The following is a 12,931-nucleotide window of genomic DNA, read 5'->3' on the forward strand; positions in this document are numbered from 1 at the left end:
CCCTTATTGCATCTTTCCAGCTTTGACTTCACGCTCTATTTTTAGCACAGCAAAAGGTTTAAGCAGTTTCGTAGCAGTCAGTTTAGCGGTGTCGGGAGAAGGTCTCAGCCTTGCCATTCATGACCCAGCAGCCAGATTCGGACGTTGGATTCATCTGGATGCCGCTTCCCAAGCGCGGCGGCTGAGCCGGTGGGTCACACACATCTCCCATCATCACATGGCAGCAAAAGCTCCCGCTCCCCCGCGGTGACTCATGGGCTGACAGACCCTTCCTGAAGCATTGAGGCTGGAATTACAGCTGTTCCACTCGCCCCCCGCCCCCCTGCCTCCTTGTCCAATGTGTCATATTAAAGGGTGATCGGCTTACACATGCTCCAGTACAGATTCCTTAAGCTTTGTAACGCTGTGGCTATATATAAAGCCTCGCGCTGGAAACTGAAGTAGACAGACAGCTGCGATAGTAGCAAGCATTTCACATTCCCAGTGCGCTGACGGTCTGGAAGCAAGGGAGACGTGTGAGCCCTGCTTTGAGTAAGTTTCTTTACCAGGGGCTCAGGTACAGATATATTCATAAATACATATACATATAAAAATAGATTGGGAAGAAAAAGAGCAGTTACTCTTCATCATGGGTTTGCCTTTTGATCAAGTGGAAGAATTGCGTCTCTACCAGCAAACTCTTCTCCAGGATGGACTCAAAGACATGTTAGACCACAGTAAGTTTCTGGACTGTGTCTTAAAAGTCAAGGGGAAGGAGTTTCCCTGCCACCGGCTGGTGCTGGCAGCTTGCAGCCCCTATTTTCGAGCAATGTTCCTCTCGGACATGGAAGAGAGCAAGAAGAGGGAGGTCAGTTTGGAGGACGTTGATCCAGATGTCATGGGCAAGATCCTCCATTATATCTACACCTCTGAGTTGGAGATCACAGAACAGAATGTGCAGGACATCTTCTCCGTGGCCAACATGTTCCAGATCCCCTCCATCTTCACCGTCTGCGTGTCCTTCTTACAGAAGCGGCTCTGCCTCAGCAACTGCTTGGCTATCTTCAGGCTGGGCTTGATGCTAGATTGTGCTCGGCTGGCTGTGGCTGCTCGGGATTTCATTTGTGATCGCTTTGCCCTGGTCTCTCGGGACGAGGAGTTCTACCAGCTCTCCGCTGATGAGCTTATTGCAATCATCTCCAGTGACTCCCTCAACATTGAGAAAGAGGAGACTGTCTTTGAAGTAGTGATGAAGTGGGTGGGGACCAAGGACCATGACAGCCGGCAGAAGGCCTTGCCTGTCATCTTTGAAAGCATCCGCTTCCGCCTCATGCCCAACGACTACATCAAGGACCATGTGGAGAAGCACGCCATGGTGAAGTCCAGCCCAGAGCTGCTCAAGAAACTGCAGATGGTGAAGGACGCCCAGAAAGGCAAATTCACTGTGGTGAAAAAGAAAAAAGTGAAGAAAACCAGTGAAAAGCAAGCAAAAGACAATGTTGTCAATGGAGCAGTAGATGAGGAGGAAGATACAGAGGAGGATGCTCTCCCAGGGATCTTAAATGACACGATGCGTTTTGGGATGTTCCTCCAGGACCTTATTTTCATGGTGAGCGACAGTGGAGCAGTGGCCTATGATCCCACTGCCAACGAGTGCTATTTTGCCTCCCTGTCCACTCAAATCCCAAAGAACCACATCAGTCTGGTGACCAAAGAGAATCAGATCTTCATTGTTGGAGGATTATACTACGATGAGGACAGCAAAGAGGATCCCATGAGTTCCTACTTCCTACAGGTACTAGCTTTATCTTTGTGTTTTGTTTCTTTGACCACTTTGGAACATCACCTGTCTTTAGCTTCCATGTAATCCCAGTAATATTCATTGTCATGTGGTGTTAAAATGCAAGTTGTAAATGAAGGTAAACATCTGAGTTGCTTTAGTAGAGATTCTTCTCCCTATATTTTTAAGGCTGATCCCACTGAGGGAGGGGGGGTGTCTGGTAATTGAGGAAAGAGGCTTGAAGCAGTAGGTAATAGGAATAAACCATCCTGATCCAAATCCTGAACAGTTTGGACCACTCTGAAGGGTGCATTTGGTCCAGCCCTGGCTGCACACTAACTGGAAGGTCAGTGGTATCAGGTGTGGGTTCTGCTTTGCATCCTTTATGTTCCCTTGTTATGAACCCTCAGCACAACCCAAGGGTGACTCTGCCGGGTGCCAACAATGGAACAGCAGCAGCTACAGCCACACAGCAAACACTCCAAGGACACAGGGTACATCCCTATGGGTACTGCCCTGTTTCTAGTGCTGTTCTTGCCCCTGGAGGTGTGCTAGCTCCAGCTTAGAGTCTCTGCCTTGGCCATTTCCATCAAGTGCAAGGAAACCCACGGTGTAATGTCTTTTGGGACACTCCACAAGCAGAGTTGCAGTTCTACCTCAGCAGCAGCCAAAGCTGTGATCAGACTGAGCTATGGGCAGGCGATCTGAGCTGCAGCCTGGGCAGTAACCCAAGAGCACCATCCCTGCAGACAGCTAACACAAAGCGCCTACCCTTCCTGATGATCCTGTAGGGATCCAGTAAATCTGCTGTTCTTCCCTCATACCCAGAAATCTTTTTGTTCTTCTCCCATGGCTCACATGTCTTCTGGGAAGAAACAATACGGTGTCGAGGCAGAAAGGATAAAGTAGGGATAGTTCCCAAGCTGAGCTATACAGCCTTGATCCCTCACCTGCCTCGTTGCATGGGAAGGGCTGTACACCTGCATCGTATGTGCAGGGACCATGCTTGTTCTCACCTGGAAAGGGTCAGGCTTTAGAGGCTATGCATCCCACGTGAAGCCCATGAAATGAGAAGTTAGCAGGAAGAAGCTGAAGCCCTAGAAAGCAGGATGGAGGGGGAAGGCAGTGGGAGTGCCAGGGGACATGCTGTTGGAGATACAGCCCTTTGCACGGGACAACGGATGACAACAGGGGATGTGGCCAGCTCCATCACTCACCTGTGCAGAGTAGATGGGCTGCTTTGTATTCAGAGCTGAAGGTCCACCAAGTCCTGGGCTGTTTCAGTACAACTGCAGCAAACAGTTCAAGGGAAGTGATATTTTTCCCACGCCCCCGTTTTGATCATATACTTGTGAGACCACATCTGAATGCTGTGTCCAGTCTGGGGCTCTCCAGTACAAAGCAAACATTGAGGCACTGGAATGAGTTCAGCAGAGGCTACCAAGATGGTCAGGGCTGCAGAACAGGAGGTACAAGAAAAGGCTGAGCTGGGTCTGATCAGTCTGGAGAAGGGGAAGGGAAGAATCTCACTGGTGTCTGCAGCTCTCTTAATGGGAGAGGGCACAGGAGAGGGATCCAGACTGCTAGATTTGCACAAAGATGGGACAAGAAGCAATGGCCACCAGTTGCAGTAAGGGAAATTTCAGTTAGCTGTGAGGAAAAACCTCCCCAACAGAGGTGGTGGAGTACTAGAGCAGGGGTCCAGAGAGGTCACAAACCCTCCATCCTTGGAGACGTGTAATATTTCACTGTACAAAGTCCTGGCAACCTGCTCTAACTCCCAAGCTGCACCTGCTTGAGCATGGAGGCTGGCAGGGACCTTTGGAGGTCCCTTAACCTAAAGTACTCTGATTCTAAGCTGTACAGGAAGGTTCTATATTCAGCTCCCAGTTTGCACTGATTCAGTAACAAATGCCTTGGGCATCATGTGGCTGCTTTTAGCTCCTTCCCTACAAGAAGAGGACAGTGCTTCATAGCTCACTGCGGCACTCACGCATGGGAGGTGCAAACATGTCCCAGGCTGGAAAGTGCCGTCAGTTTGCAAAGGTGTAATTTATTGCTATCAGTGTCATTGCACAGCTCTTGGCTCCTGTTTAAGAGTCTTCTGAGCCTTTTTGCAGCTGAGCTCTGTGCAGATGTAGACAGGCAGCTGTATGACCAACCGCTGAACCACCGTGCCAGTGCAGCAGCACTCTGCACCTTCTGACTCTGTTTCTATCTACCCCACTTGCACATTCCACCTGCTGAAGCCAAGAGAGTTAGGTCAGGGGTAGTTTAGTCTAAAGGACAGGCACCAAAATATAACAATGCTGATAAATCCCCCAGGCCCTGCAAATTTTGGCAGGAACAAAACGATTCAATTGACATTTCATATGGAAAAGGGTATCCTTTATTTGTCACTTCTAAGGTTTATGGCTTGAAAACAATGCTGAATCCATCAAGAAGCAGGAACTATCCTAGTTACTGAGCTGCTCAGGCTTGCACTATAAATAACACATATGTGGACCACAGCTCACAAAGCGACAATAACCACAGGCGCCCAGCTGAGGCCAAGTCTTTGGAGGCAACCCAGCAAGCTGAGGCTCTTTGGCCTGAGCCCATAGCAAACAGCACTTCAGGCAATGCATCGCAGCTTCATCTTTCAGAGTCCCACCAAACTGGCTGCAAAGCATCCCTCCCTCCTCTGCTACCAAGCTACGTTAAACATTTTTGCCCTGATTTACGGTTCCCATCAAGCCATGGTTCCCAGAGAGTCCCCAGCCTCATAATCTTTCACATCTTTTTTTCTGGTGGGACATGAGGCAATGCCTTGATCTACGATGTCCAAGGACCTGCATCTATCTCATCTGGAAGCACTGTGTGGACCAGTTTCCCCATCTATCAGATGGGTCTCTCACCCTTTGGTCAGGAATAAGAGCTCTGGTGTTTGCAGCATTGTCTCAGTTGTGTGGCACCATGCTGGGTAGAGAGGTATTGTGTGAACGGCCTCTGTGCAGACAGACAGACATTTTGTCTCACAAACCCACACACACCGAGGCGATACAGTACATCAGGATCTTCAGAAGCAGAGGGAAACAGTAACTGATCATTTGCCATAAAGAAAAAGAATAAGATGGAAAAGAAGGGGCTCCAGGGAGCGAGCTGTGTAGCCACCGTTGCCAACATCACACTGCTACCTGGCAGAAATGGAAAATATCAGAATGAAATACTGTGGCATGTGTTACATCTGAAGGGATTCAGGCAAAATTTCTAAGGCTGAAGTGCTTCAGCTCCTCCAGTCCCAGGAACTATCCATCATAGGTCCAACACGGGACTCTCATCCGAATATGACCAAACTTATTCCAAGCCAAGGCTTTGGTGCAGAGAGCAGAACATGTTTGATCTGGTGCACCTCTACTCTTATGCCTTGTCGTAAAACATATGTCATGTGCTATATGACTTGCATTTGCACTAAGATCCCCCACCCTGCACCAGATGGTGAGACACAGGCAGAAACCAACACTACAGAAAGTGCCTGCTGGGGTGACCAAGCTGCACATGGGAAAGGACTTTCCTCAGCTTCTGAACGCTGCTTTTTGCTGAGCAAATGGGTTGGATGAGCACGCACTAACAAGCATGTGTTTCCTTTCAGTATGACCATCTGGACGCAGACTGGCTGGGGATGCCGCCCCTGCCCTCCCCTCGCTGCCTCTTTGGCCTGGGAGAGGCGGAAAACTCGATTTTTGTGGTCGGAGGGAAAGAACTGAAAGAGGGGGAGAAGACCTTGGATTCTGTCTTGTGCTACGACCGGCTGTAAGTGTTCACATGCAAGTGTGGGGCGGGAGGTGGTTCACAGGAGAAGGTGAAAACAACTCCAGCACTCCAGGGGCTGAAAGGTTGTGGAGACAGGGCTCAAAGATGCTGGGACTGCTGCGACTGTCTCAGGCTGTACCCTGGGGCTCTGAGCTGGCTGTCACCAGCTGCTTCATTTATTGTAATCGAACCTCCCAGAGCTGGAAGCCATAATGGGGATATGATGTTATCAGGGACCGATCTGAGGAGATGCTCATGTGAGACCTGTACAGAGGAGCAAAAGGAGTTTTTCCTTCTGCCCACTGGTTGGAGGTTCAGCGACATTCACCGCGGTCTCACCAGGAGTGGCTTTGAACAGGACAGTTTGCTTTGAAAACATTCAGATGTGGCACTGAATGGCCCATCCTGATTGGTAGCAGGCTGAATATCCAATTATTTTTTGACCAAATGAAAACAAAAGATTTAAAACCAGCTTCATTCCCACAGAACAGGGAATTTATCTGCCCCTGCAGACTGTGGGAAAAGATATGCCAGCCCCTGCTAAGTGCTCAGGGGTGATTTGAATACTGATTTGAAGCTGGTAGAGATGAGATCAGCATCACTTGTATTTCTAGCATTATTTAGGTCAAGATTTCAACTGTAACAAACCTGGAGGAGATAAACTGCCAGTCTATGGGATCAAATATTTGCCCAGAGTGGTTAGGCAATTAGAAAACACCCAGAGCCCAGACAACTCAGTTCTTCAGTAAAATGAAGTGCAGGTCTTGGGGCTACATCCTACATGTATGAAAACTGGGGATGAGTCTAAGCTACGTGGACATGAGCAGATACCTCTTGAGACGCTGGTCAGCCCTATCTGGGTACCAGTTGGAGGTCTCCAAAACCTTATAGCTACACCCTTTGTTCAGCTGTCCCAGAGGTAGCACAGAGGCTTCAACACAGCCCTGCACTGCAAAATGTGGACATATCCACCCCTGTGGGTCCTTGCTGAGTGTTGGCCAACCAAAGCACCTCAAAGCAGAAGGCAATGGCCAAAAAATAAGTTTGCCCTCAGGAACCTGCACCCCTAAGACTCATTGGTTTTAATTTTTTTCCCTCATGCAGAAATCTCTGTCTTGTTTGTGTTCAGCTGATAATATTTATAAATGAGGTGAGGTCCAGGAAGAAGTGAGGATGTGTATTCACAAAGCCCAAGAGTAGGGGATGCTGCAGAAAATAATGAATATTAGCATAAACATTCTGCATATTTTATTTTCCCTTCATTTTTTTTTTTAGGATCACAGAATTTACTGGATGAGCTCTATCTCATTGAAAACCTCATATTGTTGAGGTTGAGTCAGGGTCTGTGCTCACCTCTAGGTCTGGAAAGTGCCATGTACTCCAGACCTCACCCAGCAAGCTACAAATCCTTTTGCTTCTCAACTTTCTCTGATCCAGGTCCTTCAAGTGGGGTGAAGCTGATTCCCTTCCCTATGCAGTCTATGGCCATGCTGTGGTATCGCACAAGGATCTCATCTACGTCATCGGTGGCAAAGGAAGTGACAAGTAAGCTGAAAAGCAAGAGGAATTCAGGGAGTCATCCCCCAAACCAGTGGGAGTGCAAGGAGTTGGTACCTCCCCAGTGTGGACGCTATGGGTTAAGGAGGGTTGGATAGGGTGTGAAACGTGGATCCTTCCCTCTCAGCTCACCTTGGTGACTGCAGCCCTCCCCAAGCCCTCAAGAGTCCTACAGAGGTGTCAAGGAGATGGCACTGTCCTTGCAGGAGAGGGAACGTATCATCCCCTTTGATTACAATAAATAAATGCCACACAGATTGGGAGAGACCCTGAAGAGCAAGAAGCCCCTTCACATTAAGGGTCTCCTGTCTTGGACTTGTGGTGGGGCAGCGTGGTCCTAGTAGTCAAATCCAGATGGGTATTTGCAACAGGAGTGAAAAACCTCATCAAACCTGACCCACACCCTGCCCTCCTGCAGGGACTGGGCTCAGCAGAAAGAGCCTCTCTCAGGGAGCGTTGCCGTCGTTGCTTTGCAAGGCACAAGTGTGACTGTTTGCCGAGCAAACAAGCTGTAATCCAGCAAAGATGTCCTGCTCTGAAAGGATCACGGTTCGAGAAGTGAGCGTGCATACATTCACACACCTTGCGCTGTGCTTGGGAGCGGGGACACTGCAGGTGGTATTTTGCAGTGTCAAGTTGGATCAGGAGCACTGAAACGCTGTTTTGACGGCTGTGTGTGAGGTCCTAAGAGGCAGTTGGCTACGAGGACCCGTATCCAGCTGTGTGAGCACAATGCCCAGTTTTTAGGACTCCTATCCAAAGCAGGCACCGCAGGAGGGGAGACATTACACACACAAATGATGTCTCCAGGCATGGGCATCCTTGGGGGTGCACACGCAAGCGAAGGCACTCATGCCAGTGTGGAGGAGCAGAATTCTTTCTAGAGACCCCACGTTCCTGCCAGCAGCCATCCCCAGCCTCCTGCAGTGCAGAGCTGCCCCTCGGCAGGCAGTCGGGGCTCCTTTGCTCCTTTTCTCTCTCATCTTTCTCTAGGAAGTGCCTGAAGAAGATGTGTGTCTACAACCCAGCCAAGTTTGAGTGGAAGGAGCTGGCTCCTATGAAAACTGCCCGCTCCTTGTTCGGAGCCACTGTGCACAAGGACAAAATCTACGTGGCAGCTGGTGTGACTGACTCTGGCTTGACCAACACAGTGGAAGTCTATGACATTGCCACCAACAAGTACGTACCTTGAGCACACCTTTGGGGCGTAGTTACACTAGGAGTAGCTGCAGGTGTACATTAAGTAACTTCCAACCATTCTAGAGTCTGCTTGCAATTCCCGACACCAGTTCCTTCCAGTCTGTATTCCTTGGACAGCTGGGCATCAACAATGCTACTGAAGTTGGCTTGTGGATCATCTCAGGCTCACCTTCAAAGCATTTGCACCAGCTGATGCAGTCCTCGGGTTCCCTGCCGGGCTGTAGCTTCATCTAGGCAGCTTCACCCAACACAATAGACTCTCTGACTCCGGGTGGGCCTTGTAGCTGCAGTCCCACTGCTGGGACCAGCTGGTCCATGCCAGGTGCACTTCTCAACCCATCTACTCAGTGCAAAATGAAGCTGAACCACGATGATGGAAACAGGTATCTCTAACAACAGTCACCATATGATGCCATCCCATGTAGACCTACACAAGTTAAACAGTCACTAGTTAATTCAGTGGTTGATTTCTGATTCAAGGCCAGCCTTGGCGTGGGGGTGGGCAGGGTGCTCTAACATGTCGCCTCTCTCGATGTGACAGGTGGGAGACCTTCACCGAGTTCCCACAGGAGCGCAGCTCGGCCAGCCTGGTGAGCTTGGCTGGGGTGCTCTACTTGCTTGGAGGGTTCGCCACAGTGGAGACAGAGTCAGGAGAGCTGGTGCCAACAGAGCTGAACGACGTTTGGAGGTGACAACCTTCGCTGGTGATGCCCAAGGGAGTCTGGGAGGGATGTTATTGTGACCCACTGAGGGAACAGATAGTTTCTGTCTGGCTTGATGTCTTCAGTGTGAGTTGGATGTTGTTACCCCACCACAAGGCTGCAGGGTCTTGGGGTGAGAAGAGTGCCCTGTGCTGTGCTGGAAGGCACATCAGGTGATACAGTGATCTCTCCCAGCTTCATATAGCAATGTACCACGGAAAATCTGCTCCTTTAGCTTGGCTGCTGCATTGATGTTTTGCCTGGAGCTGGTTCCAGACGTCCCCGTTGGTGTGGAGCAGCATTGGCACAACCATCCTCTCCCTGGGAAAAGCCAGTGTTGGGACTGGAAATCAGACAGCCCTGTGTGCGAGCAGAGAAGCAGGCAGCAAGCACTTTCTGACAGCTGCTCATACAGCGTTAGCTGCTCCTGTCCTTCACATCCGTGGCTCTGGAGCACCCTCAGCAGGCACCTGCTGGCTTCACCATGGATCTTCCGCCTTGGTGCCATCAACCCATTTCCCAATGGAAAAATACACCCTCCCGTGCAAGACCACGTGTTGATAGCCGTGTCCCCTAGCCAGGCGCTGCAAACCAGAGCACACCAGGGCTGAAAGTCCCCATGCAGCTCCCACAGATATCTTGTGGCCAAATAATGTCTGTGGGACACCACGCCATGCACCAGGGCTCCCACCGTAGTGCGAGAAGTGCACTATGGAGCACTTCTTGCAGCTAAGCGAGAAGAAGGAGATGCTTTCCTTACCATAACTGTCTGTCTGTCTCTCCCTAGGTATGATGAAGAGCAGAAGAAGTGGGAAGGGGTCCTCCGGGAGATCCAGTATGCCTCCGGTGCAACTTTCCTTCCTGTGCGCCTCAATGTTTTGCGCCTAACGAAGATGTAGCGAGGCACAATTTTTTTTTTTCAGTGGGGATCTGGGGCAAGGAGGGACAGAGGGATGTGAGGCCATGCTTATCAGTGCAGAAATGTGGCATCTGGATAGTGTGTATGACATTGCATCTGTGATTGGTATCTTTTTACTCAAATGGGAAAGAGAGGAAATTATCTTGAAGCCTACAGGAACTTGAAGATGCTCACATGGTAACTAGAGAAGGGACCTGGAGCCTGCAAGGAGCTGGGGGTAGGCTGAGAAGCATGGAGCAATGAGTCGTTCCAGTCTCAGTAGACAGGACAGAAAGATCATATGCTTGTTCTTTGTTCTGCTTCTTGCTCCATGTCTTTCCGCTGTCTTCTCCACTGCTGTTGAACCTCCCCAGCCAACAGTGGAGGCAGAAAGTGGGTCCCAAGGGACTAAGCCGATGTTCCCCAGGGAAGAGGCGTGTCTGTTAAGTGTTTCCCCATCTAAGGCAGCTGTGAGCATGGTGCTAGAGCCCACCTTGGTGAGGAAGAGGAAGGGTCAAAGTCAAGTGGTACACGTGAGACCTGGGAAACTTCAGTGAATTCCCAAGCAGTGAGGGTTGTTGGGATGAGGCAGTTAAAAGAAAAGAGCATGGGAGTGTGGACACCAGAAACGTTTTGAAAGTTGCAATGAAAATAGTCTTGGTTCTTTGGCTCCGCCTTGACTTTGGACTGAGGAGAGGCCAGGACCTGAGGTCTGCAAGTGGGGAAGAGTCGTGCAAGAAGCAGGTAGGAGAGGGGGGTGAGATGGGCAGGGGAAGCCATGTCATGCATCTCCAGCCTTTTGGGCTCCTCATCTTCAATCACAGATCACAATGTCCTCACCTATGGATGGACAAGTGCTTTTTTTCAGGGAAAGGTTTTATATTTATGCTGTTTCTCTTATTTTTAATGTTCTGAACTTTTTTTCCTTTTCTTTTCTTTTCTTTTTTAAAAGAGTATTCTAGTTTGCTAAGTACATGGAGATCTCAGATATGTTTGGCTCAAACAGAGCTTCCTACTGAGGAAAAATGCTTTTTTTTTTTTAAAAAAAAAGTTATTCATAATGATGTTTTGATAGAAACATGACTGTACTGGCAGCAGGACAAAGATCTGCTAGAGCAAAAATCTCCTGATGCCCAAACCAGCTGACCAGAGGTTTCTTTAAAAATAAATGATTAGGTTATTTCAAAAGAAATCTGCTGTGTTTGCATGTTGATAGAGCTGTAACTGAATGTCCAGAGCAACCAAACAACAGGACCAAGCAAAAGCTGTGATGAACACACATGGGGCAGAACAGCCCCATGGAGCACCCTAGCAGAGCCCCAGCTTTTATGCCTATTTTCCCCCATTTGGGAGCTGAAACTTTAGCATTCGTATCCCTACAGTTATTCTCCATGGATATGAGGACTCAAAGCTTACCTAGGACTAGAAGGAAGCTGGATGCCGACATGCTCTTCACGATACCACAAACAGGAGTGATAATCAATAATAAAAAAGAACAAATACAAACTTCAGAAAATAATATGCTTAAAGTGGTGTGAAAATTACGGTATCACAAATCATACCTGGCTGATCCATCTAGCTCAAAATGTAGTCATGGAGAAACTAAAAAATGTTTGGAAGGAAAGACAATTTGGCATAACTAAAGGAACCAGAGTCTTGTCCTGGTTTCATTTCAAGGATTTAAAAAGTTACAGGATAATCTCCTTAGAGGGTAATCATATCAGAACAGTAATAAAATATTTTCACAAGAAAAATAAATCCAAGATGACTGGCTGTCACAAAATAGCTTAAAAAAATAAAAAGGCATCAAAAACCTTTGAAACAATCAAAAGTGTGAAAAATGCACTGAAAAAACCCCAGCAAACCCAAACCAAAAACCACCTACCCAGTTCTGTAGAAATTCCCATGGACAACTCCCAAGCTAATTGAAGATCAGTCTACCAAATGTAGAATAGCTTGTGGAAAAAAGAAAAATGAAGAAGAAAACAAAAAAATATCCATGCATAGAATAACAAATTTTTAGTCATTTATTGTGGTGGCAGAATACCATCTCCTGCCTAGGACTGGACACCAACACCTTTGCTTCAGCTCTTCTTGCTGGAGGTAGAGTGGAAAGCTGTCAACACTTGGTCCTGAGAGAGGGTTAATCCTCATCCACCTGCCACCACGTTGCTTGGCTCTCCTGGGGGCAATCTGGGCCCTTTGAAGTCAACAGGGAATGTTGCTGAGCCTCCATGAGTTGTTATGGTGTGGCCCCTCAATAATGGCTTCTTGAGAAGCTGTGAATAAAACTGGTCCCCATGTGTGGTCACTCACCTCGCAGCTGTCCATCGGGAATACAGGTAATAGGAGCTCAGTGCTCCCCCATGGTTCACATCCATGATAAAGCTGTGGGAGATGCCACCACCAGCACAGGGCAAGAAACCATAAAAGGAAAAATAGGTGTTGTATACGAGGACCCAGGAGAGCCTGAAATATCCCACTGCTTGAGCAACGAGGGCCAAGCCTCAGTGCGTGCCAGCCAGCGTGGGCCCAAGGAAGGCAGCAAAGTTGCACATCACCAGGTGAAAGTCTGACCCAGAGGTGTTCACCACCACCTCACCAAAAGGCTGCTTCAGTCCAAAGGCAATCACAGATAAGAAATGTCAGCACGAATACTCAGAGCAGCATCACTCCTCACCACTGCCCGGCGTTTTCCCAGCTCAGATACACGCAGCTCCAGTGTCACAGGTCCCCCCACGGGTATCTTCTCTCAGCAATGCCAGCAGCAAAGGAGCAGGTATATCTCAAGGGTGTGGGGAAATAATTTCTTCTTCCATTACCTTCCCAGTATCAATGCTGATGTTAGCTGGCAAGGTTCCTACCATTCCATTTTAAATCAATAAAGGCACTGGGTGCTTTTGGATGGGCTCCTTGGTTTCCCCACTGCTGAAAGAGCAGCTCAGTGAGCCCAGCTCATAGCTCACACAAACCTCATGGAGCCGTAGGACCCAGGACCTCAGCCCTCACCCCGCCAACACCCCC

The 12,931-nt window shown here is 48.9% G+C and overlaps 1 protein-coding gene across 1 annotated transcript; it reads left to right on the plus strand.

Annotated features, from left to right (window-relative positions):
• The first annotated feature begins 356 nt into the window (after window positions 1–356).
• On the plus strand, window positions 357–11,051 carry KLHL40 (kelch like family member 40). The gene is made up of 6 exons (XM_037387367.1): window positions 357–1,774; window positions 5,391–5,551; window positions 6,989–7,096; window positions 8,102–8,287; window positions 8,850–8,996; window positions 9,797–11,051. Exons 1-6 carry the CDS (start codon window positions 629–631, stop codon window positions 9,906–9,908), a joined length of 1,860 nt encoding a protein of 619 aa, XP_037243264.1. The 5' UTR covers window positions 357–628; the 3' UTR covers window positions 9,909–11,051.
• Window positions 11,052–12,931: the final 1,880 nt, after the last annotated feature.

The sequence above is a fragment of the Falco rusticolus genome, chromosome 4 (assembly GCF_015220075.1).
Source record: "Falco rusticolus isolate bFalRus1 chromosome 4, bFalRus1.pri, whole genome shotgun sequence".
In the NCBI taxonomy this organism is placed as follows: domain Eukaryota; kingdom Metazoa; phylum Chordata; class Aves; order Falconiformes; family Falconidae; genus Falco; species Falco rusticolus.

Coding starts and splice junctions, on each gene's coding strand:
- KLHL40 (XM_037387367.1), top strand. CDS start 629: ATGGGTTTGCCTTTTGATCAAGTGGAAGAATTGCGTCTCTACCAGCAA. Junction 5,552..6,988: donor GTCTTGTGCTACGACCGGCT/GTAAGTGTTCAC, acceptor TCTCTGATCCAG/GTCCTTCAAGTGGGGTGAAG. Junction 8,997..9,796: donor GAGCTGAACGACGTTTGGAG/GTGACAACCTTC, acceptor GTCTCTCCCTAG/GTATGATGAAGAGCAGAAGA.